The 26,936-nt window shown below is 38.1% G+C and overlaps 2 protein-coding genes across 2 annotated transcripts in view; one reads left to right on the top strand and one right to left on the bottom strand.

Moving 5' to 3' along the window:
- Window positions 1-4,662, bottom strand: part of LOC109423516 (BTB/POZ domain-containing protein 6-B) — a 62,980-nt gene extending 58,318 nt beyond the window's left edge. Inside the window, exon 1 of the mRNA XM_029880309.2 lies at window positions 4,272-4,662. The gene's annotated coding sequence lies outside the window, so the exon portion shown is untranslated. The remainder of the gene's footprint in view (window positions 1-4,271) is intronic.
- Window positions 1-26,783, top strand: part of LOC109430199 (transcription factor IIIB 90 kDa subunit) — a 104,002-nt gene extending 77,219 nt beyond the window's left edge. The window contains exons 3-4 of the mRNA XM_029866920.2: window positions 25,018-26,280; window positions 26,464-26,783. Of these exons, the coding sequence (XP_029722780.2) occupies window positions 25,018-26,280; window positions 26,464-26,600 (1,400 nt within the window). The 3' untranslated portion in view covers window positions 26,601-26,783. The remainder of the gene's footprint in view (window positions 1-25,017; window positions 26,281-26,463) is intronic.
- The last annotated feature ends 153 nt before the right edge of the window (window positions 26,784-26,936 follow it).

Below are 26,936 nucleotides of genomic sequence, written 5' to 3'. Positions count from 1 at the left end.
CCGTAGCTTGAAGGAATAGAAGCGCCCGTCTAGCGAATTGGGAGTCGTGAGTTCGAGTCTCACCGGAGTACGTGGATTTCTTTTCATAATTTCAAATCTCAATTTGTTCATCGAGCACATGTTCTGTTGTGCACATGGATGTCAAAGCATTTTCAACAGTGTAATTTCCCACATGGCTTGGTCAGCCAAAGCAAAATCAAGAAATTGACATTTGTAAGGTGCTACGGTCACCCTTACCGTATTCGGTCGGCCGAGGACCGACCCGTCGAGAGTCCGACTGCACACTAATTGCCATACCAATAAGTGATTGGAAGGCAGTGCCCGAAGCTCTCGACAATTAAAAATAACTTCCTCTCCCGCTTTGACATACATGTACACAACAGACAATGTGTTAGATGTTCATCTAATCCCATCCGAAGGGGGTTTGGATTGTGAAAAGAAGATAACCATGTGCGTTTGTGGAATCGAGTTCAGTTCTAGGCCTGCTGGCGACGGAGATAGTCGAGTGACTCCGTAGCTTGAAGGAATAGAAGCGCCCGTCTAGCGAATTGGGAGTCGTGAGTTCGAGTCTCACCGGAGTACGTGGATTTCTTTTCATAATTTCAAATCTCAATTTGTTCATCGAGCACATGTTCTGTTGTGCACATGGATGTCAAAGCATTTTCAACAGTGTAACCGAAACTGCACTACGCTCGTGCTATATACGAAAAGCGAGGTTTTTTTTGGTAGTGTTGTACTTTTTACAACAGCGCGCGCGCTGAAGGGTTAAAGCATTACGTAGTTTATGCATGGTGACTGGCGTCATGCAATAGTTTTTTTTTGTTTATATTTATGTGTATTTTAACTTATAGCTAATTCTACACTTACATGCAATAGTTAATGAATTCAGGTTTTGCGTACCATTGTTTATGAAACCTCATACTACAATGTGTAAAAACTGGCGATTGCAACAACATTTCTTTCTTTTTGAACGGTACGTAATTTTTAAACGTTCCCTGCCTCAAAAAGCGAAAAAAGATGTAATACTCACGTAGTTTTAAATATGTGCAAAGTTTTGCTGAGGTTTCATCATGCAATTAAATTTTAATGAGGTGGGCCAAAATATGTTCACTTGGTGGTCCAAAATAAAGTCAGGTGGTCTAAAATAGAAGCCCGAGATCCTTCAGGATTTTTGCTATTTCTTGTATTTACTACAGCAATTTTAAGTTCTGTGGCTCCTTTCGACAGAAAACATGTTGCTTTACGACTTTACGTAATGCCTACTGAAATTATCAATTTTTTATTGTGGAAACCTAATTATTTTGCTGAATTATTCATTCACTACCTAAATGGACCCCTTACCTCCCTTACCTCCCTTACCCTATCCATTCACAGTACAAATATGTCACTCGAAAGAACAGCCTATGTTCAAAAGAAGGACACATATTCGATAAAGACTCAGCAATGTCAACAAAAACTGTACCTAGGATTCCTAGGTTTCAATTTGAACAACTTCCGTGCTAAGGACTGTTCAATTTATAAAACGGACAACTTGCTTGTGCGATATCTTTTTTATTTTTCAATAAAACCATTATCAGTTTTTTGCATAACTTTCTATAGCTATTCTCAAATGTAGGAAAAATATAACATTAAGCAAATTGTTCTTTATTGTGTAACTGAAGCGGTTTTGGTAAAACATCAATAAAAACCCATTTCTCAAAATTCGACATAACTTTCCACATACTTAACATGCCCATTTTCATGAAGTTTTTAATGTATTGGAATCTTACACTATTCTACTAAAGGTTAAGCTCAATAGTTAGTCAGTAAGAATGCACGAAACAGCCTCCGGCTTGATATAGTGAATTTACTTGTTTTCATAGAAATAATTAAAACATATTTAACCAAGTCCTGTGTTGCAATAGCTCAACGGATTCGTCTAAAAATTTGTCCAAATTAGTAGAATATTGCTTTCTGAATGATACAGAAGAAAAATTTACTTTTAATTGCATTCTTCATCAAAAATTTAGTTCATAAAGGTGGTCATAGGAAAAAATTGCATTATTTTTGCTTCATTGATGCAGATTTTCCGACTGAAGCGAAACTTGTTATTATTTATTTCCAACAAAGTTGGAATAATGTGGTTTTCTGCATTGAAAACCACATTATTCCTACTTCGAACTGGATGCATACAAAAATTGTTTGTTTAATATTGTCATGCCCTTTTTGCTTTACAATTGAATTTTATTCAAAAAATCGAATCTCACTTGAGACTTTAACCCTAAAAGGGATACCTGGGGTCCATTGGACCCCATGCGCCTTTCAGAGCTCGTCTATGATGAAACACACTCAGCGAGGTGACGAAACTGAGGCCATGAAGGTATCCCTTTTAGGGTTAATATCTTAATAACTAATTTTCCAATTGAGTTTACATTTCGCCAGAATGTTTATTACTCATGCTGCTGCAGCATGGTACACGCTTTTCAGATATTCAAAACGATATACCATATGTGAACAGTAATTTTATACATATTTTTAATTTTCAGCAATCGAAAAAGTCACCTCACCTGGCCGATTTTCTATAAAATAAAACTATTTTTATTCAATTCAAAAATTATTACTATAACGAATGATGATGTACTGAAAAACGAAACAAGGGTGGTTAAATTTGGACTACGCGTTTTGTTTTTATAGCCTTGTAAAGTTGTCCGTTTCATAAATTGAACAGTCCTTAATACAATGTATGCTCGATTAAATTACTTTTCGACCAAATGTCTTTCGAGCAAACTACCAATGACGTTTGATATTTAATCGAAACCGAAAGTACATTTGATCGAACCGTCGTTTGGTCGAAATTCATTTTGTGGGAGAGGAAACACGACGGTTTGTCCATTCAACTAAATGTCACAGTCGAATGGACAAATCGTTGAATGATCATCTGGCTATAAGCTTGGTTATCAGAGAATACTCGATTTGGATAAACTGCCCCTTTTTCAAAGCCAGGATGAACAAGTGCGGCTTGGTTCGATGCTTCGTTCGTCAGATTTGTGTCGCTGAAGTTTGTATGCAAAATTACAATGGGATTTCTTGATGTTTTACCTTAAAAGACACTGCAAGAATCGTACTCTGGTACCCGCGAAACTGAAATGGCTATATCTTCGTCAGTTTTCCACACATTTTAATAATATTGTTTTTTTTTTATGCAGAAACTATATAGGAGGGTGGCTAAAGGTATTATTGGCAGGTTTGTTCGTCATGGCGGGAGGTTTTTGAGGGCCAAATTGCCTGAAATTTGGGCATATAATTCAGCTTGATTGGGAAGGATTTTAAGCAAACTCTGAGTTTAAAATGTTTCAAAAAACCTCTCATGACGAAGAGAACAAAACTACCGAAAATACGTAAGTTGATTGTATTTTACATGCATTATTTTCCAACACATTTAGCTTTTTTTAAACTTCCAAATGTTGTGGAGATTGTTGTTATACTAAACAGGTTATCAATTATAAACAAAGTTTTCAAATTCTTATTCACTGTCATCAACGATCACATAAATCAAACCAACTGAAACACTCAGATGGTCAGCAAACCGGTCAAGAACCTTTTGCTTGTAGTTCGCCAACTAACGTCGAAACGCCATCCACCAAACCAAATGATGCAACCCAGTAGTAGACCCCAGAACAGGTTCGTCTCCTGCCTTACAGCTGAAAGGTGAATTCTTTGTTTCGCATTTTAATACCGGCGTCCAACACGTCCGCCTTGCAATTATGAATAAACACGATTCATGGTACGGTGGTGTGGGTTCAATAAAAACGTAGAATGCAGATTTTTTTTCTTCGTTATTCCATACGATGGACGCCCATGGCAATCAGAACACGTGTCTGTGTTGTTTGTTGGTGGATGATCTGGAGAAATCGATCCGGCCGTGCGGAATTTACTTATACACCAACATCTCAGAGTTAGAATGTTCTTTTGAGAATTCGCATTCAGAAAACCACACTTCTACATCGTTTCGTTCTTTTGAACCCCATTCTCTGATAGAAGCTTCTATCTAATTCCGCTTCTACTTTTCAAGGTCAGTTTCTGACGCCCTGAGAATGTATTTAAATCACTTTGAAATCACAGACAAACAGATGCGTAGCACAGAATTTGTTATTGGCTATCTGCGGAAGAATGTTCTCCGCCATATTCAGTAGCCCTCAACATCATATTTCGATAGTCATGATAATTACTAAAAATGATAATTCATCAAATCAACTTCCTAATCTCAATGTCTAAGATTACACGTTTCGCACCTTGCATTTCCTCGCTGCCGGTTTCTCACATTTGTTGTTATACACGGTCCGTCAGCTGCACAACCATCCACCCGTTGTCCGCCAAGTGTAAATAATCACACATTTCTGAAATTTCACGGTCAACGCGCGATCACACCGTGCTCAAACTATCATCAGTGCTGTATTTTCAATCACTTCCTATTGATCATTCACTATTTTCGGCCCGCGCGCTCTAAGAACTATGTAATGGGTTCGAACTCAAGAAGCCAGTTTTGAGCAATACAAAAACTCCGGAAATTAATCGCAACCCCTGTTTGAACTCAATAGAACGCACGCTAAACGCGGTGCTTAGGCGCGCACGTCGATTTTCGCTCGGCGATTCCCAACGAATAAAACGGTCGACAGTTGGGACGCTGCTCAGCAGCTCTCGACTTGGGGCGTTCGCGTTCGTTCTGTTGTTGGGGTAGGCAAACAGACTTCACACCACCGCATATCGCGGCGAGTGACTGATCACAGCCAACGATGCATAGTAGCGGGAAGCTATAAACAAGCTGACAAATTCTAATTTTAGGTTCTTCTTAAATTTTATGCAAAGCCTTGGTGACTTTCAAAAACTCTCTAATGACGAGGTTTACCGAAAACAATCCCACGCCAACAGATATTTGACCAACTTCAGCACAATAGACGACCACTGTGCGAAGACGGTGATCGCGACGACGACGTTGATCGCATTGCTGGATGACGGGACTGGTGCGGGGGCATCGGAAGTCTGCAACAACATGTTCGCCTACCGCGTTGGCGTCATCGTTGCACTTTTTTGGTTGTAGAAGTTTTCCGTTCGTTCCGTGCTAATCCTCTGCGAATAATGTCGGCGATCTTTACTTTAACCCTCTAATGGATACCTGGGGTCCATTGGACCCCAGAGCCACTTTGAAGTGGTCGCAATAAAGTTTGGATTGACACATCGGTCCCGTTTTCACAGTACCTTCAAACTACACCACGATGAGTTATTTGTGCAAAAATAACAAATATTTCATGGCGTATAGAAAGTTTGTGTCTTCGGCAAAAGTGTTCAATACATCAAGGATTATTTGGTAATGAAAATTATTTTAAAGTTTTTCTGCAAAATGGCGCTAATTAGTTCGTATATGCCCAGCATCCTAGATTACCGAGTGGCAAGCGTCCTCAAATAAGTACGCTTCTTTTGAAGTGAATATCTTGAGAATAACACAATAATTACATTCTGTTCACAATACCAATACTTCCAATTTGGTGGATAATTTACTTCAGAATGGGGCACGTTCGGTGTAGTACTAGATTTGTAGTAATGAGCTGAATTTTAGTAACTTTGGATAACTATGTTGTTTATGTTGCAAGAAATGGAGAAAACAACAATACTGATGCCCAAAGTGTTGCTCAAACAGCATCAAATTAGGCAAGGAATCATAATACCCACGCTTTTTGCACCATTTCATTGCAGAAACGGAGAATTGACCTTCTCACCATACTAAAATTCAGCTCATTACTACAAATCTAGTACTTCACCGATCTGTCCTATTGACTCCAGGAATTCCTCCCAAAATTTCTGAAGGAACTCCTACCAGGATTCTTCCAGAAATCAATACAGGGATTCTTTCAGTAATTCTTCCCGAGGTTCCTCTACAATTTCATCTGGGAAATCCACTTAAAAGCCCTCCGGAAATGACTCCCAAAGCTACATCAGGAATTCCACCAGGGATTCAACTAGGAATTCGTAAAAGGATTCTTCCTTAAATGCTTTCCGAGATTCCTCCACGAATTCCTCCCAGAATTTCTTCAGGAATATGTCTCCGAATTGCTCCCGAGTTTTCTCCAGAATTTCCTCCCGGGTTTCTTGCATGAGTTTTTCTAGGAAATCCACTTGAAATTCCTCCTGGGATTTCTCCAGGAATTCTTACCGGTATTTCTCAACGAATTTCTCCCGGGATTCCTCCAAGAATTCTTCCTGGCATTCCTCCAGGAATTCCTCTCGGGATTCTTTCAGGAATTACTCCCGGGATTTTCCAGAAATTTATCCCGGGATTCCTCTAGGAGTTGCTCTCGAGATTCCCCTAGGAATTTCTTCTAGGATTCCTCCAGGAACTCTTCACGGGATTCCTCCAGGAATTTTTCTCCAGGAGTTCCTCCCGGTTACGGGAAGGAAACGTTGAAATTTACATTCCATTTTATTCGATTTTTCATGAAAATATATTTTGTATCACAGAGAACAGACATCCAAGCCTATAGCAAATTGTCTCGAAAGCTGTGCAAGGATTCAATTTTTTTTAGCGTTGACAACACTTGCATCACCTATGCGGCAAGTTGCTACAATTAGTGGTGAGTACGCATATCTACACAAGTTTTATATTCACCACCGACAACAGCGTGGTGAGTACGCATATCTACATAAGTTTTATATTCACCACCGACAACAGCGTGGGAACATTGGGATAGCAGCGCCACCACGATGTTGCCACTTGTGTTGCCATTTCAAATGAACGTTTGATGCCTTACACAGTTTTGAAACTGAGCTTGGATGTCTGATCTCTATGCTGTGGAAAATTGTGTAGATTATGATCAAAGTATAATTGTATATATCCCATAATCTGTAATATAGATACTATAGATTCCATATGCTTTCCAAGGTGCAGACAACTGTAAGGAACCGTCCATAGATGAAGTGGCATTTTAGGGTGGTGGGGAGAGTCTCTGATTATGCTTCGAGCCATGTATTAGGTATGGGAAAATAGGGAGAGAAGGGGGGTGTCAAAAATCGTCAAAAAAATTCTACGCCATTTATGGATGGCCCCTAACCAAGCGATCTATCAATTCGTTTAGCCAAACGAGATTTACGGAACGATAACGACTGTGGGTTGTATGACGTCATTTTCTATTAGTACACACTAAATTCACTATAAAACACTCTAAAATTGCGTAATTCAACTATTTCTCCCCAAGTCTGTAGATTCTATAGTGTCTATATTCGGTAGGTCCATGTCCTGCCAAATAACAGCTGTAGACACCATCTCTATACATAATAAGCATCCCGCACCAGCGTCTCCCAATAGGAGAGTTCGTATCAAATGGCTCATCAACTGAACATTTTTGACCTACCCAACAACTAAGACACCATTTTTCTAAGAAATCAGGATCCTGAGATAATATGAGATAAAAAATTCGCATGCTATCTAGCACTGCCTAGTGGTGGTATATCGAATCAAACGGTCCATAATCTATAAGTTCTTGACCAACCAAACAACTTTGCCGAAGACATCAACTATATAAGTAACACTGGTCGACAGTGGATCACGCACTTTGACCACTTGATCCATTTCCGAAGGATTTTGGCCCGCTGATTCCGAATTTGACTTCGGAATTTCTGTAACACGTACAGTTTTTGAGAAAAATAGGGTTTTATTCACAAAATTTCATATATTCATAGAAAACAAAATATGTATTGTCTTAATATTTGCTATTTGTTTATCTGCTCATCATAACCAATATTTAAATTCAATAGATTTTGATCCACTGATTCAGAATCTGACCTAAGAATTTCTGTATAATGTTTTTTTTTTTTTGAGAAAAATGGGGCTTTATTTACAAAATTTCATATTTTCAAAGAAAATAAACTACTGTCTTCATAATTTTAATTTTTTTATCTCCTCATTTTAGCCAATATTTATATTTATTAGATTTTCATCCACCGATTTGGTAACTAACCTAAAAATCTCTGTAACACGTGCAGTTTTTGAGAAAAAAAAGGGTTTTATTCACAAAATTTAATATTTTCAAAGAAAATAAAATATTGTATTTATAATTTTAAAGTTTTTATCTACTCATCTTAATTCATATTTTATATTTAAAATATTTTATTTCACTTATTTGAAATCTGACCTAAGAATTTCTGTAACACGTCTAATTTTTGAGAAAAATATTTTATTCACAAAATTTCATATTTTCATGGAAAAACTATTGTCTTTATAATTTTATTTTTTTATTATCTGCGCATCCTCACAAATATTTCTGTTTAATGGATTTACATATGCTGATTCGAAATCTGACCCAAGAATTTCTGTAACACGTACAATTTTTGAAAAAAATAATTGTTGGCGTAAGTAAAAGGAAAACACAGTCTTGGTAGTTGCCAAACTGGGTAGCTTCAATGTTGCAAATATATTTCGATTAATTCAAAAGCATATACAAAAAAAAATGATTCACTTACATTTCTGGGTAACAACCTAATTAACCTGCGCTACAATTCTATTTAAATTATTTTTATTAGAATATGAAATTTTATTAATAAAATCCTACTTAAAAAAACTGTGTTACAGTAATTCTAAGGTAAGAACAAGGAATAAGGGGATCAGTTAAATACAATCTATTGCGATCTAGTTAAAAGCTGCCCATTAATGACGTAATGGTTAATGGAGGGAGGGGGGTTTGAGAAATCTTTCGCGCATACAAATAAAAAGTGTGGGTTCACATACAAAAAAATAAACTACCGAGAGAGGGAGGGGGCGTCGAAAAATCGTGTGATTTCCCTTACGTAATAAACGGACAGCCAATAAAATATAATTATGCAGTTCAATGAGCATATGCTAATTTAAAAAAAAAATGTATTTTACACGAATATATGAAAAGTTTTTCTCAAAAACTGTACGTGGTACAGAAGTTCTGGGGTTAGATTTTGAATAAGCAGATTGAAATTTATCACATATAAATATATGTTTTGATGCGAGGACCTTAAATAAATATAAAAAACCAAGATAATATTTTATTTTCTATGAAAATATGGAATTTTGTGACAATGGGGTTTTATTTTTCTCAAAAAATTCACGGGTTACAGATCAGTTTCCGAATCATTGAATCAGAATCTATTAAATATTGGTTAAGATGAGGAGATAAAATTTTAAACACAATATTTTATTTTCTATGAGAATATGATTTTTTTTTGTATCACCCTATTTTTCTCTAAAGTTTTACGTGTTACAGAAATTCTTAGGCCAGATTCTGAATCAGAATATGAAAATCTATTAAATACAAATATTGGTTAAGATGAGCAGATAAAAACAAATTAAAATTGTAAAGACAGTACATAGTTTATTTTATATGAAAATATGAAATTTTGTGTTTAAAACCCTATTTTCTCAAAAAATTTACGTGTTGCAGAAATTCTTAGGTCAGATTGCAAATCAGAATATGAAAATCTATTGAATATAAATATTGGTAAAGATGGGCAGATAAAAAATAAAATTATAAATACAATAGTCTTTTTTCTATGAAAATGTGGAATTTGTGAATAAAACCCAATTTTTCTCAAAAAAATTACGTATTACTAAAATTATAAGGTCAGATTCTGATTCAGTGCATCAAAATCTATTGAATATGAATATTGGTTATAATGAGCAGATGAAAAATTTAAAATTTTAAAGACAATACTGAATTTTCTTTGAAAATATGAAACTTTGTGAATAAAACCCTATTTTTCTCAAAAACTGTACGTGTTACGAGAATTCTGAAGTCAGCTTCGGATTCAGCGGGCCAAATTCCATTAGAAATGGGACAAATGGTCAAAGTGCGTGAAAAAAGTTTCAATTTTGTCGACTAGTGTAATCAGGATCCTGAGATATATGAGATTTAAATTTTAATAGTGTTACGTCTGTTTGTCTCTGATTCCTCTTGGGTTTATTCAAATATTACGAAACGCAAAATTTGACAACTTAAGGGCTCCTCCCTTCTCCGTGCAACAACTTTTGTATGGAAAATTTTGAATGAAACGTAACACAGCGCTAGACCACCTCCCACTCCTTTGCGTTACGTAATATTTGAATGACCCCTTTTGACCCGCTGGACATATATGTCTACTAGAGTGGGTCATAGTTTATATGGAAAAATGAAAAATTCAATGGTATCCCATCAGATCAAAGTTTTTTTGATCCCATATCAGGACCCAAATAATTGTGCAAAATTTGAGCACGATCGGTTATGTCTACGTTTTGCGCATCACGTTTGAAGTTTGTATGGGGTTTAACATGGGAAAACACACTTTTTTGCATTTCTCTCATAACAAGCTCGTTTTTTTCTAAAACCATGTATCCGATAAAGTGAAAACATAGCCTAGGGTGTCCTGAAAAACTTTGTCGAAAACCGCGAAGTGATCTGATGCTTATGAAAAAAGTTATAGCGTTGGCATTGCTTGGCGAAACAGCATGATTTTGTTGTTATTGTTATTCCTTTACATGTTAAAACATAAATGCATGCATGCGGTTCGTTGGTTATAACTATTTTCACAAGCATCGGATCGCTTTGCGGTCTTCAACAAAGTTTATCAGAACATCCTAGGCTATCATTTTACAGTATCGGTTAAAAAGTTTTAGACAAACTTTTTCAACTTATGGCTAAAATGCAAAAAAGTATGTTTTCTCATACAAAATCCCATACAAATTTCAATTGCAATGCGCAAAGTGTAGACGTAACCGATCGTGCTCAAATTTTGCACAGATACTCAGGACCCGAAACGGAACCAAAACAGCTTTGATCTGAGAAAACGGTTCCGATGACCCACACTAATGTCTACTCGTCTACAGCAGTGCGATTTACCCTATTGTTTCGGCACGTCTTGTCCTTGTCCGCTTGTTGCTACGTTATATCCTGTAGATCGGGGGCATTTTTCAATGCTCACTAGCACCACCTAGCGGAAACTTCCCGAACTAAATTGTTCGTCACTAGATAGGCCTTGACTTTCCTAACATCTTTGCTGAAAACATCACCCTTTCAAAAAGTAAGGATCACGAGATACGCGAGAATATATGTTGGGGTCCCCAGGGTCCCAAAACGGACCTTCATTTAAGGTATCCTCTTGAGGGTTAAGTAGAATCATCTCTTGCAAAATGCTGCTGATTTTTTTTTCAATTATTTTAAATAACATTGAATTCCAGCACAAATCTGGTAAAAGTCTAGCATGACTTGTGATAGTCTGAAATGCAAACATTGGGAAATCAGCTTGAGAAGTGTTCCATAACTCTATTAATAACTATGTCGCAGGAATCCAGAAGGCTTTCAAGTGAGTTTCAGGAGGGATGGGGTTACGTCAGAGGCGTTTCCGGGGAGTTTTAAAGAATCACAAGTGCGTTCCAGGGGGTTTCAGAGGCATTTCAGGAAGCTTCAGAGGATTTTTAACGAGTTTCTGAGGTGTTACTAGACCGTTGTATGGGGGGTTTCGGAGACATGTCATGTGCGTTACAGAAAGTCCGAATGGATTTCAGGAAGTTTTCATAGACATTTCAGGAAGTTTTATAGGATTTCAGGGGGTTCCGGAGGCGTTATAGGGGTATTTTGGGGGCATAGGAGGATCTTCTGTGCGTTACCGGGTCCAAGGGGATTCAGGGAGCAGGTTTCGAAGGCATTTCAAGAAGATGCAGAGTGGATTTCAGAGACGTTATAGCAGCGTATTCGGAGGTTTCAGAGGTTCTCTTGTGAGCCACGCTAGAGATCCAATTGTAAGGCCACCATGTGCGAATTATATACCGCAGGCTTCTATTAATGAAGACCTGTAACCGCTGAGTGTTCTCCGCTGATACACACCAAGTTTCACTGGCTTACAGCAGCACAGGTTTCACATTCGAGTTGAAAATTCGGATTTTAGTGCGTCGACTAATCTGATTGTTTTTACATACTTTCTTTAACTCGCAAAGGCAGCCCTCGCCTTCTTGATCCGTACACCAATGTCGATCTTGGTGCCTCCATTGGCCGCAATTTGGCTACCCAAGATATTGGAGGCTTTCATTATTCTCTATTGCTTGCCCAGCTAGCTTGAAGCTGGAAGGGTTGACCGTATTTACATCCAACGATTTGGTTTTGTTGACGTTGATGGTAAGACCTGCCGCCGAAGAGCGATCAGCAAGATCATCGAGCTTGCTCTGCATATCAGCTAGGAGCTAGGAGAGCAACGTCATCAGCCAATTCGTCATTTACGTGCTCCATGGTAATGGGCTGCCACAGCAACCCACGATTTGGTTCACGATCAATCGCACACCAAAACCATCTTGCAGAGCATTTTGGGAACGATGCACAGCAATATAATACCCCGCCTATTATCGCTTTAAAGTCTCAAAGCCTTGATACGCCCTGAAGCCTCATTAGAAGCATTTACTCTCGCAATGTGCCTCAAATGCACGTTTTTGTTCTCTTTATCATTGTACGCGGGAGCGAAGCGCAGAGAAGAAACATGCAAAAACAAAAAGAAATGTCGAGCCACACGGATCAGGGGGTTTTTGAAGGCATTTCAGGGAGTTACAGAGGATTTTCAGCGGGTTTCAGAGAGGTATTGGAGGATTCCGGAGAATTTCAGAGGCATTACAAGAAGTTTTGAGGGGGTTTAAGCGGGCCTACATTTTAAACCGCTGGTGAGCTTTATGGGGATTTCAGATGCTTTTAAAGGGAATGCAAAACGTTCTATTCTGTTTAGGATTGTACATCAGATGATCTGTACTCAGCGAGCTCTTGAAGATTCTTAAACAAACATTGAATTTAGCACTTAATAGAACATAATTGCATGAGGCTGTGTGGCATGAATTTCATTCAAACACACCAAGATTGTGGTTTCAAGGGGGGTTTGGAGGCATTCCAAGAGGTTTCAGGGAGCTTCAGAGGCATTCCAGAGGTGTTCCATGGGGCTCTAGGGGGTCCATGGAGTCCAGGAGGTTTCAGGGGTGCTCCATGGATGATTAAGGGACCTCAGGGGGTTTCAGGGGCGCTCCGGAGGATTTAATGGGATTTCCGGGGTTCTAGAAGTTTCATGGGCGTTCCATTGGGTTTATAGGGTTTAAGAAGCGTTCCAGAGAGTTTCAGGGACGTTCCCGGGGGTTACATAGGATTACAGGAATGTTTTTGGGGGCTTTAAAGGGACTCAGGTTTCAGGGTTTGACAGAATTGCAGGGGCGCTCTAGGAATGTACCGGGGGATTCTAAGGGCGTTCCTTGGGTTTTCATGTGCGTTCCATGGGGTTTCAGAATATTACAAGGGATTGCAGGGGTGTTTGGGGGGCTTCAGGGGTCCAAGGAGAATTTCAAATGAGTTTGAGGGGATATAAACAGAGTTCCTAGGGTCTCAAGGGTATTTCGGGGAATTTTATTAGGTTTGAAGGGCATTCCATTGGAGTTTTAACGTTGCAGATGGCCTTAAGGGGGGTGGGGGGGGTGGGAGTTAAGGTTTGCAAGAGCGAAAATTAATTTATTGTTCTTTTCCGATAATTACTGTCGGCCAGTTTAACAGGAGTTCGTAGTGTGCCCCGAGTCATTTTTGGTTAATAATAATTTATTGTTTTCTCTAATTTTGGCATTTACGCAATAATTTATATGGTTTGTCATCTTTGGTCACATTTTTATATTCTAGTCAAAAAGTAAATGAGTGTTCAAACAGAGGTTGCATGAATCACATCACTTCTTCTTCTTCTTCTTCTTCTTCTTCTTTATGGCTCGACGTTCTCCCTGGAACTGTGATCACTTCCACAGTTATTAATTGATGGGCTTTCTTTGCCTGCCATTGCATGAATTTGTATAGTGTGAGGCAAGCACAATGATACACTATGCCCAAGGAGTTTTCCCTACCGAAACGGGAATCGAACCCGCCGTCTCCGGATTGGCGATCCATAGCCTTAATCACTAGGCTAACTGGAGACCCCATCACATCACTAACCAAAGTGAATCCAGATTATGTGACTTTTCCTTCTCCTCACTATGACAAAAACTTCTTCCAGTGACAGTCGTGGAGAAGTAGAAGTTATCTCGGTCTCTAGTAGCAATAGACGATGGCCGTACAATTCGTAGTTCCTACTCCGTGATTGACCAGAACAATCTAAATTGCACAAAGAATCAATTAACGGAGCTTCGCATTTTCGAGAACCCAAACTTTATTAAGTCAATAACGGCACTGGTCACTTACTTACGGCCATTGAGGAGGAGAAGGAATGTTAGTATGACGTGTGTTGGGCGCAGTATCAAAACGTCCGAGGCCATAAAGTCCCAGAACTTTATGTCGCATTTTTACGAGGCATAACGTCCGAACTTGCAGATACGCCACGAAGTCCAAGGAAAGAAGGCACATAAGGTATGACGCATCCAAACTTTTGGACGCTATTTCGCAAAAAAAAAAATGCGACTTGAAGTCCGGGACTATGTGACGTTGTAATCCGGCTCCAATCTATGCTCATGATCAATTACTGTCGACCAGTTTAATAATTTTTGAATTACCCAAGTTATTATCAATAACTCTAGTTTACAGCATTTTTGAACTCGGTAAGCTAATGATCATTTTTAGTGTAGAAACATGCCCTGAATTCGAAAACGTGAAAGAAAAAATACAGAAGGTGGCAACATGTCCATAAAAAAAGACGTAGGACAAAAGTTTGATTGAATTTCCTATAAGAGTTACAACTGTTTATATTTTAGTAAATTCCATATTTTTTGAAACCGTGGAGGATTCTATGACATTTCCCGGAAAATCATTTTCCGGAAAGACATTTTCCGGAAAACATTTCCCGGAATGACCCATTTCCCGGAAACCCATTTTCCGGAATGTCCCATATTCCGGAAACCCATTTTCCGGAATGGAGCATTTCCCGGAAAGTTGTTACCGCTATTCCCACACTCATTAAGTTTCAACCTTTTATGAAATGCACAATAATTGACTTATTTTGGTTGGTATTCGTTGAAGAATTTGAGCAGGGGTTTCAGCGTTATTTCCAAATCTTCGACAAAACATTTTAAAATATTAGTAGTTATCATGCCAACAGTTTTGTAGTGATGAGTACAAATGAACAGCCATTGTTTAATGAAGGTAAATTTTCAATGACAATTCTGGCAGCTGTGATTCCAAAAGATAACACTCGTAAGGAAACAAAAGAAAGGAATAATATCTAATAAATTATTAGCTATTGCATTTTGCGCATAGTTTGTAATTAGTATACTCTTGGTCTAAAGTTTCTTACTATTTACGAGCTCTATAGGTGGGTTGCAAATTAGTCAATATTAGCTCAAGAAATGAAAAAGTCGGCTCATCTTTCGACAAAACCTACATATCAGACGCGAACAAAAAAAAACAAAAATAAAACGTTGAAATGAAAAAAAAAAAATAAGTGAGAGACGATTTGTCAAATTTAAAAAAAAGGGGGAAGTCAATAAATAACTATATTAAAGAAGAGTATACTGTATTAAATTTATCTGTAGCACTCACCCTCTTATTGTTTCTCTCATATGTGCTCTGCCTTTTTGAAACTAAACCTTTAAAACTGTAAATAACAAGAGGCCAACTTCAAGTTTTTGTTCAACGATTGGGTGTGGCTAATTTGGCCGAAAATACATTTGGCCACATTATTACTAAACCAATTTGTCATTAGGCTAGATTGAAATGAAAGCGATCGAAAAACAGGCCTCGAAAGAACAGCCCATTGCTAGAAGAAGGGAAAATTTCTAAAGGTGCAATTGAGAGTATGTCAATTAAACAACTCTGTAACAGTAACAGTGAACAACACATTTGTGAGAGAAGGAAAAATATCAGATAGAGGTAATAGTTCAAATACGCATTGTTGTAACTAGAAAGAACAGCCTATTAAATAAAGAAGGGCAAATCTCCTATATAGAATGCAACAAGTGCCAATTAAACACATGTTGGTAACCATGTGTTTTATTGGTACTTGCTGCTTTCTATATAGGAGATTTGCCCTTCTTTATTTAACAAATTGTTCTTTCTAGTTACAACGTTGCGTATTTAATAGCTAGCCAAACTATTGACATTATCTGATATTTTTTTTCTTCTCTTAAAAATGTATTGCTCTTTCAGGTCGAAAGAAAACCCATTTTTGAAGAAGGAAAAACACCAGATAGAATTAATAAATTGGGCGCGATTCAATTCTGTAACGTTACATCGTTGGAAAGAACACACAGTAAATTCAAGAAGGGCAAATCTCCTCTGCAGTTAGCAGTTCAACTATATAAATGCACCATGAACAGCCTTTGACGAAAAGGAAGAAAAATTTGTTATTGAAAAGCCAGTCAAAATATATCCGTTCGGCTCAACGATGCTGGCTCTACTTTGTTAAGTGAACTGAAACGAGAATCCGAGTTCCATTCATTTATTAAGTTCTACAATCTTGAAAAAAATTATAAAAAAAAGCTTTAGGGCTCGATTTTTTGGAATTCCGGGAAATTAGGCATTCCGGGAAATGGAACTTTCCGGAAAATGGTTTTCCGGGAAATGGGTTATTCCGGAAAATGTCTTTCCGGGAAATGGGGTATCCGGGAAATGATTTCCGGGAAATGTCTTTCCGGGAAATAGTATAGAACCACCGTGGAGCTCGATTTTCAGGAAAAACTCAAAAACTGTTTTATTTAAAAAAAAAAATTGAAGCACAATTTTGATATGAGCACATAATTTAAGACCAACAATTGAAAAGGCTATATTAACATTTTGTAAACTAACATGTTTCTGTCGACTTGAACTCCACCCACACACCTCACCACCACTAACAGAAAGCGCAAACATCAAGCTTTCTGTTAGTGGTGGTGAGATGCGTGGGTGGATCCCAGAAGGCCCCAAGTCGGCAGAAATGTGTTTGTTTACGCAATGGTGATGCGGCCTTTTCAATTGTTGGTCTTGAATTATGGTTCAAAAATTTTGATGGTCATGACTTCCGTTTTGTTTTGTAAACTAGTGTAATGGACAACTGGCGTACTTTGTCATGATATCATATAATGTTATTCACATATTATTTAAGCTTCTCATAAAAAAATGCATATATGTTAAAATTACTCAAAAAAAAAAACTATTTTATTATTGTTTTTGTTTGCTTTTCATCTCCAATCGGGTAGCTCTTGACTGTTGAGCTTGTGTCAATTTTGTCTAAGATTCACAGTATAGCGATATAACTTTTTATTAGATTTTCTTGACAAGAAAAAAAAAACTCAAGCACGTCAACAAAAAAAAAACAAAACATACACCGGCTTTTAACAATCGTCTCCGGTACATCTACCCAAGAGAAACAAAACTGCATTCACCAATGCAATGCTGCACTACTATCAACGCTCTTCATTAGCTAATGCATCTCGACTTGGGGAAGGTTCAGGTTGCTGCACTAGTATGATCGCGGGGGCCCCGTCTCCTTGGTTAGTTTTCAAGTTTATTGAGAAATTGCATTCGGTGACGTAACGATCTGTGCACTTTGTAGCAAAGCATAGCACTACACACTGCACTGTTTGTGTCTGTCTATCCGTATGCGTTGCATCTAGCTTGCGTTGTCGTTGGTCGCGAATAGGCTTGTCCTTACCGGTTCATGACATGATGGCAAGCAAGTGCTGTGCTGAAAGTTGATTTTTCTTCCAGAACCATCTACCTATTCTGATCTTTCGTAACTACATGTTCAAGCTATTTTATTGCGTGTCTGCCGGAGCACTATAAAGTTGTCCACGAAAGTATGCAAATGTTTCGGACCGAAAATAGATCTCTTCTGGGAAGATTAGTAAATCATGCATTATTAAATCTATATCATTAGAAAAATAGACAGTTTGTCTACATGTGTTTTCAAATACGTAAATATTTTATTTTTCTTATTTATGACATTTTACACTTGTGCATTTGTTTCAGACGTGAATATTGATCATTGAATTGATCATCGAATGCTTCAACTTGTGTAATACTTTGAGTCTATGCTGTGCAACTTATGTACGTCATGTTATTCCCACATTAGGCAATTGCTTACTGCTTTAATGGAAAATAAGACGGGGAACTTATCCGAGTAGATAACCATGATGATTGATGTTGGATTACCTCTAGCGCTGCATCTATGTATTGAATGCAAACGTTGACAACTTGCACTAGTTATGTGACGATCAAGTGATTGAAAGTTGCTCTAGCGCTGACTGCGCTTCCGGATGCATAAGCTAAATTACATTGCTAAGCTGATGGTAAAGGAATGGACTTAACTATGAGTTAGTTTTAAATCACTTAAATTGTGAAGTGACGGACATATGCTAAGACGCACGACGTTTTTTTTTTAATTATTTTGAAAAGCAACTCTTTTTATTGCATAGGTTTCAACTAAAGATTAAGTCATTTCTAAAAATGTGATTCTTTTATTTTTGTTACCATCTAATAAGGTTACAACCGAGGTTACAACAATGGTGCATCAAGTCAACAGAGGCTCGATGACGTTTTTAAGCTATATCCACCCAACGTCCTATACCTGACATTATTTTGACGTTAAGCGGTGAGATAACTGCAAATTCAACTTACCGCACTTGCAGTAAAAACATTGCGGTTAAACCGTTTGCAAGACCGAACGTCTACTGTAATACCTATGATTATTAACGATAGAAAAAATGGATTATTCATATTCGGATAATTTTGCAGTTCTAGAAAGTAAATGCTAGTAAAAATCTTCTCTCTTGCTGATCACCTAGAGGTAATCCAAAAAAGGAACGAATTTTCGGAATAAAAACACTCTCAAGAGAAAATCAACAAAAAGAAATCAAACACTAAAGTTGTGCCCTTAAAATTTAAAATAGTACGTTCTTATAATTTGAAGTCAGGTCATTCGTACTGTAGTCTGTCTCATTTTATATTTCTATTGCTTTAAGCAAACTATGAAGAAGACTGTTATTATGAACTTCAAAAAAAAAATCAAATAGATTTCAAATAGAATTCCATCTAAATACGAAACTCTTGGCATTTTTTTTTCTTTTTTTTTATAAGATTTTATTATTTATTTACCAGTTGACCCTCAGTTGCCGAATCGATCGGATCGTTTTGTTCTTTGCTCTGAAGCAAGCGTAGTGTTTTTTACAAACAAAGTACTACCTCATTCCACACAATGGAAACAGTGTCTGCATCAGCCAAGAGGATTAGAATATATCCGAAAATGGCAATCGCTCCTTTTATAGTTTGTCTTCGCCGGTTGGATAATCCAATTAATGTGTTCGATATCGCTGATTTTCTTCATCGAACCTACAAGTCTGTCAGTGAGACGAAATATTTGAACCAAGATAAGGTTCAGATCACTTTCGACAACCGAAAAGAAGCCAACGACTTGTTGCAATCTTCTTCGCAAATTCGCTCAACGTTTCATCTTTATGCACCAGCCCATCGTACTGAGATTGACGGCGTCGTTTATAACACTAGTTTACAGAATTTTTGAACTCGGTAAGCTGATGATCATTTTTGGTGTAGAATCATGCCCTGAGTTCGAAAACGCGAAGGAAAAAAATTACAGTAGAGCAGAAAATTTTTCGACTTTCCATACAAGGTTGATGATTTGAAATCGATTTTTGTTCTATTTTTAAGCAACGTCGCTCACTTCACACACCTCATTCTCCGTAATCAATGCTCCGATTGAGCTGAATTTTTTACTGTAACTCGCCTACATATGATATGTCAAATAAACGTCGAGAAAAAATTTTTAAGTTGTTTTTTTCTTATTGAAAAAAATACATTTCTTCAAAAAAATTAGGGAATTTTGCTAAAATTTAAGAAGATCGTCCCTAAAACTCGCCAATATCTTGAATTTCATCAATCTGACGCAAAACCTGTATTCAGATGACCGAATGGTATTGTATTCAGCTTTTAATTTATGGAAATAGATTTAAAATTGGTTGAACAAAACGCAATATATTTGAATTTTAGTAAATTACATATTTTGAAAAGTTTCGATCGGTTCGAGATCGGTTTCGAAATCAGCACTAAATTGTGCTTCAAAAATTTTGGTCGTTGACAGAAGTTCACGACTTTCGTTTTATTTTGTAAACTTGTGTAATCAGCATCTAGATCCAGCCGAAGTGCGACGCAATGGATTTGGCATTTATATGGCTAAAGATTTACCTGCGGTACCGGTATTGGATGCTTGTTATCTCACCAAACGTTCTACCAATATCAGCGAGAAGAATGCTTTACCTGCTATACGTATCACATTTGCTGCTACAGTTTTACCGGACTACCTACAGTTTCGCAATGTCAAACTACCAGTGCGCTTCTTTTATCACAAGCCGATGCTGCAAAAGAAACATCAACAATTTCAAAGTAAGCAACGGACAATGCGAAAAATTGCATATGCCAATCTTAAGAATCGTTCGCAAAATTCACTGGATCGCCGAGAAACACCCAGTTTCGCATCAAGGTCTTCACAGCTATCTACAAGGAATGAAAGCCAAAAAGTGAAAGCCAGCTCAGCTATTCGAAAATCAATATGTTCCATTTCTCAATTTGTTAATCTTCTCTGTAAAACTTTTATTAAGGACAGTATTACAAGCATATTAATTATAGCTTTGATCCCAGTAATTGTGCAATTTTGGAAAAAAATAATAGTTAAATATCCTTTGTTAGAACATCTGTTTTCAGCAACTTAGTAGACTTTCAAATATATTTTTTGTCCAGTGGTGAACTTATAATGTAATAACATAGCATTGTAAAAACGAAAGTCGGCCCCGTAAAACTATATGGTGATTGGGCCTTAATAAATAAATAGTGGATGGAAAAAAATATTTATTTATCATTTACATCTCTCCAGAAGTTTCTTGAGAGATTCTTTTACAAGGATTCAGTAATGCCTCCAGGAGATCTCCATCAGGGATTCATCCAGAATTTTTTTTTTTCATAGATTCCTACAGGAGTTTCATTACATCGGAGATTCCTACTGGAATTCCTTCAAAAAATCCTCCTAAAATTCCTTCAAAGATTCCTCTAAAATTCCAGTCAAAAATTTCTCCAAAAGTTATTTTAAATATCTCTACAGGAGTTCCTTCAAAGTTATCACAAGTAGTTTTTTCAGAAATGCATCCAGGAGGATTCAGAGATTCCTCTAGAAATTTCACCATGAATATCTTCAGAAGATCTGTCAGGTATTACTACAGGAGTTGCTCCCCAGGAGTTCCTTTAGTAAATTCTGCAGGAGTTCCTTCAAGGATTCCTCCAATATTTTTTAAAGAAATTCCTCATGGAGTTCTTTCAATGATTTCTCCTGGAATTTCTTCAAGAATATATCCTGATATATCTTCGGGAATTCCTCTTGAAATTCTTTCGGGATGTCTTATGGAAATTTTGTAGAGGTTGCAATGTATAAATTCTTTCAGGAACTGCTCCAGAAGTTCGTTCAAGTATCGGTGCTCCTTCAGGGATCTCCCCAGTAGTTTCAGGAGGCTGCAGAAGTTCCTTCAGAGATTATATTTTCGAAGGATTCAAGGATGTCTCAAGGAGATCAATCAGGAATTCTTCTAGAAGTCTTTTAGGAATTCCCAAAGGAAGTCCTTTGGAGATTAGTCTAGAAGTTACTCCAAGGATTCCTTTAGGAGTATGTACAGGAGTCCTTACAGGGATTAGTCCAAGAGTTTTTTTTAGAGATTCCTTCAGGAGTTTCAGAAGATCGTGTACTGCATATCTCTTCAGAAGTTCCTTCAGGGATCTCTCCAGGATTTTGTTATCATCTTACAAAAAATATGAGGATACCTCCAAGCAAAGAGGAAAAATCTCGTTAATACAAGACTCGAGGATTTACTTAATATATTCTTACAGATGAATCTGAGGAATTTAGGGATTACAATCGAAGAGAATTTGGAGATTCCCCCTTCAGAGATTCCAATAGAAGTTCCTTCAGCGATCATTCCAGGAGTTCCTTCGGAGATTCAAGAAATTTCTTCATGGAATCTCTCAGGAGTTCTTCCAAGGACCCCTCCTGGAGTTCTTTCGGGGGTTTTTCCAAGAGGAATCAGGGATGCCTCTAGGATTTACAGAGGAACATCAGAGATTTCTCCAGACGTTCTTTCTGGCATTCTTCTAAGGATTTCTTCAAGAACTTCTTTAGGGCTATACTGCCGTAATTCTTTGGTTATTATGCATAAAACTCTTGCTTATCCTTTAAGTTTCTTTCCATAGATGATAGATTACCACTAGATTTTGGATTCTAGCGCAGCTGGCATACCACAGTGTTAATTTTACACCAGATATGATGTATAATATACCAAAAAATATCGACATTTTGAATGGCGCTTACGTCACTTTGCAGAATTACGGCAGTATAATCAGGCATATCTCCAAGATTTCCTTGATGGATCTTTCATGGAGTTTCTACAAGAACTCTTACAAGATTTCTTTCAAGAATTCTTCCAGGATTTAGTTCTGGGATTCCTCCAGGAATTTCTTCGAAGATTCCTCCTGGAATTCCTTCGGAGATTTCTCCTAAAACTCTTTCGAGGATCTCGCTTGGAAATTGTTCGGGGATACCCAACTAACATTTATTGTAAATGTAAACGTCAACAAAGCGTCCTTAATACGGCTTGATGCTGAGTTACTGTGTTGTACATATGGCCGGAAGCTTCTATGCAAGCCCTATACCAATGAATCTGGCGAACTTAATCCACTTGTACATGCTGTGCGATCAGCTTCTATGCCACCTAGTCATAGCTCTTTTCTCGGCTCCTATGTAACCACTAACGGAATAACCTCTTGAGAAGGCGCTTTTTCAGCCTTTTTATAGTTACGGCATCCCCAAATTAATCGATTAAATATAATTAGTTTATGGATATGTACCGTGACGCAATACTTGTGGAACTGGAATTAATGCTTTTAAAATTGAATTTTTAAAGTACTTGCCGCTACTTGGAATCGAACTCCCGATCTCCGAATTCACTGGTCCCGATGATGTCCTCGCTGCCATACTGTTATTTATAAATAGCATAGAAAATAGCCCGTTTTGTTTTACTCCAGACAAGGCTTCATAATTGTGCCACAAGAAACCTTATCCAACTTCATCTTGTTGCAAAAGCTTGTGAAACGCCAAACGCAATGTTTACATTGAAGAAGCTGTGTGATTGCGCCAGCAGATTTTCCGTCACCGCTTCTAGCTGAAAGAGTGTTCTTTAAACACTTACTAAGCGCTGTTGTTTTGTGTATTTGTGTATTACAAAATGTACTATATAAAAGCAGCTGTTTTGTTGGCTAGGACTCTTATTCGATTTGTACATCTTCCGGAGTTGGATTAAAGTGTAATAAAAGCAACCAAAATAATGTCACAGCACAGAGATAGATAGCTGTAAAGTATTTGTGTAGTAGCTATATATCACGCTCGAAGTTTGTTTTGACAATAATGTTTACATCCGACAAGCCGTGTTGGTATACCAACAGTTTCTTTATTACAGCTTCTAGCTGTAATGATATCCCATAACGACCTTCAAAGCGCTTCTGGTTTGTGGATTTGTTAGTATTACGAATTGTACTGTATAGTAGCAGCTGTTTTGTTAGTGGGGACGCCTATTCGATTTGTTCAAGTTTTTACATCTTCCTGGAGATCTCCCGGAGTTGGAACAAAGTGCAGTAAAGGCAGTCCCAGTGACAAGTGATTGATTTTTGAAAACCGAGTTTGGTAGCTGTATGGTGCTTGTTTTGCAGTCGTGTATTAGCTTATGGTTTATATTTGACTAGCTTCCCTTTTACTAAGCTTTGACTGCTTCAATTTGATGGTTACACAACAGAAAGCAGATGACTGAAGCTTATACCGCTGAAAATGTTAGTTGGCTACCTCCTACAAATCCCTCGGGGATTTTTTTTTTGGAATTCCTTCGGGGGTTCCTCCTGGAATTCTTTCGGGAATTCCTCCTGAAATTCCTTCGGGAGTTTCTCCCCGAATTACTTCGGGGATTCCTCCTGGAATTCTATCGAAGATTCCTCGCGGAGATTCTTTCTGAAATTTCTTCGGGGATTCCTTCTGGAGCCTTCGGGAAATCCTCCTGGAATTTCTTTATGAATTCCTCCTGTAACTCGTTCAGGGATTCCGCCTGAACATTTTTCGGAAATTTCTCTTGGAAATTCTTCATAGATTCCTCCGGGATACCTTTTTTGGGATGCCTGAAAGAATCCTTTCGGAGGATATAAGTTTAGGAGACTTAGAGTTAGGACTTTTTTCCAGGGATTCATCTTAAATTTCAATCAGGGATTTTATATAAGTTTCTGTAGGGATTTCTCTTAGAGAGAGTCTCAAACCACCAGGTATTCCTGCAGCAGTTCCTTCAGGATTTCATACAGCAGTTCCTGCAGGAATTAGCCCAGTAGTATCTTCAGAGATTCATCTTGCAGTTACTTCAAGGTTATCCTTCGTTATTCCTACTCTAAGGATACGTCACAATAGCTCTATTAACTGGTCGTAGTGGCGAACCCAAACAGAAATAAAAAGTGGGTAATCATACGTAAAAATCTATTTCACCAATGGTCATGAAAAAGCTCAGACTACAAATTCTAGAGCGTACTAACAACTCCTTTTTGGATTTTTAGAATTCCTCCCAGACTTCATTCGTTAATGCCTTTCGAGATAATTACTTTTCTTTTTCTCGAGTTTTCTTTAAGAATTTCTCCCAAGATTCATTCAGGGATTCATTTAAGGCATCTTCCTGGCATTTCTTTAGAGATTTTTCTCGGGATTCTTTAGACATTGCTTAATAAGTTTTTCCTGAGGTTCCTTTGGGGATTTCTCCGGGGAGATATGTACTTCCGGCATTCCCTCAAGTATTCTTCCTGGATTTTTCAGGGATTCAATCAGAAATTTATTTCGGGATTCATTCATTGATTTCTTACCGGAATTTTTTAGCTTTAGCTACACATTTTCAACAGTTAGCCTGTAGCTCGCTAATTGCTATTCGAACTTGAGTTTTGATGAAGGGCTGAAGTTATTATATGTTACCCATCGTTACTTATTGTATGTTTTTACTTACTTTTTCAGATCCCTGCATCTATATCATGCGCTATGCCAACAAGCTGGAATTCGCCGAAAAAACTCACGAAGTTTCGATGACAGCGCAGCGTTTGGTACAACGGATGAAGAAAGACTCCATCCATTCGGGCCGACGTCCTTCGGGACTTTGCGGTGCAGCCCTGCTGCTGGCCGCCCGTATGCACGAGTTCAGCCGCACACCGAACGACATTGTCCGGATTGTGAAAATCCACGAGTCGACTCTTCGCAAGCGGTTGGTTGAGTTTGGCGAAACTCCCAGCAGTGCCCTGACATTGGATGAATTCATGTCAGTTGATCTGGAAGCCGAACAGGATCCACCGGCCTTCAAGGCGGCCCGAAAAAAGGATAAGGAGCGATTGCAGAAATTGGAAGAATCGAGCACGGAGTTCAACCAGTTGCAGGCAGAGATCGATGCAGCGCTGGAAAAAGATTTACACAAAAGTAGAAACAAAAGACGTAAATACAAAGGCGAGGACATCTCAGTGGATGAAGTCGGCGAGACGGATCAGTTCATCCAAGAGTCTACCTTAGAAATTATCAATGAATGTTTGGAGGAAAATCCTGATGAAACCAGTGGTGACATGAAACTGAACGGGAAGCGTAAGATTGTTCCGGAAGGTATCAAACCGGATTTGCTGGCTATGTGTTCACATAATGTTGAACGGAAAGAGATTTCCAAGTCCGAAAGCAGAGAAGACGATGGAGAGCTTTTGTTAGATGATTTAGATGACGATGAAATAAACGGTTACATTATGACGGAAGAAGAAGCTCGTTATAAAGACATGATGTGGAATCGGCTACATGCTGAACATCTCAAAGAAATGAAGGAAAAAGAAGAACGTTTAGCAAAGGAGCGCGAGGAAGGAAAACCCGAGAAGAAGAAACGGAAAAGCGCACGGAAGAAGAACATCGGGCCGTCGAATTCGGCCGGAGAAGCTATCGAAAAAATGCTGCAGGAGAAGAAAATTTCCACCAAAATCAATTACGATATTTTGAAAACACTCACTGACAGTGCCGGTCCTGCAGAACCAACACAGGAAGTACCTATGAAGCACGAATCGAGTGATATTGATGTTCTGTCACGAACCAGAATCAAGCCGGAAACGGCGCTTAGTCGCGCAGCTCGACCTCCCGTAAATTTGCTGGGTTCATCTCGCAGAAAACCTGCCATTACGGCGACGCTTCCTGTGGTTGAGAGCGAAGATGTGAAGCCGGTCATCGTAGAAACGCCAGCACTCAAAATCGAGCACGGTACTTTTATACTACTTATTTATTTATTTATTTATTTGTAACATACACTAGGGGTTAGAAAAAATGATCGGGACAGGCAAGCCTTTAGCGTTTCAAAAACTGATCAACTAGCTGTAACTTTTGAAAAATTCTTATATTCTCACTGTTAATTGGTATTTCTAATTGCAATGTATTTTCAAACAGAACACATCATTGAGGACTACGATGAAGAGGTAGAAGACGAACCGGAACCGGAACCGGAAAAGGAGCATAAATCTCTTGCTGACATGCTGAACACTGGAGACGACGATGACTATTATGGCTACGAGGAAGACTACTAATGGGTAACATTTCTTAATATTAAACTTCATTACTTTTATGTTCTTTTCCAACTATCGTAGAAATTAGCAATTAACTTACCACTCAAATAATATCCATTGTGCATCCAGGTGTTTAAATAACAAGATTATCCCAAATAGATAGACATACTTGTCTACTTTAGAGTATGTTCTCTATTAGAATCATGCGTTGCTCACTCATTCTGCAGATATCACCTATTCCCTATCCACTTCACTGCGCTGGAGTTTACATGCAGTAGGCCTCGAATAAACGCATGCAATTGATTGCCTATCTTGAGGCGTTTGGCTTACGGAATGTGTCATACGTTTTTCGCGTGC

The sequence above is a fragment of the Aedes albopictus genome, chromosome 1 (genome assembly GCF_035046485.1).
Source record: "Aedes albopictus strain Foshan chromosome 1, AalbF5, whole genome shotgun sequence".
NCBI classification, from domain to species: Eukaryota; Metazoa; Arthropoda; class Insecta; order Diptera; family Culicidae; genus Aedes; species Aedes albopictus.
Note: the sequence above shows the minus strand (reverse complement) of the source record. Positions and strands in the feature narration are given on the sequence as shown.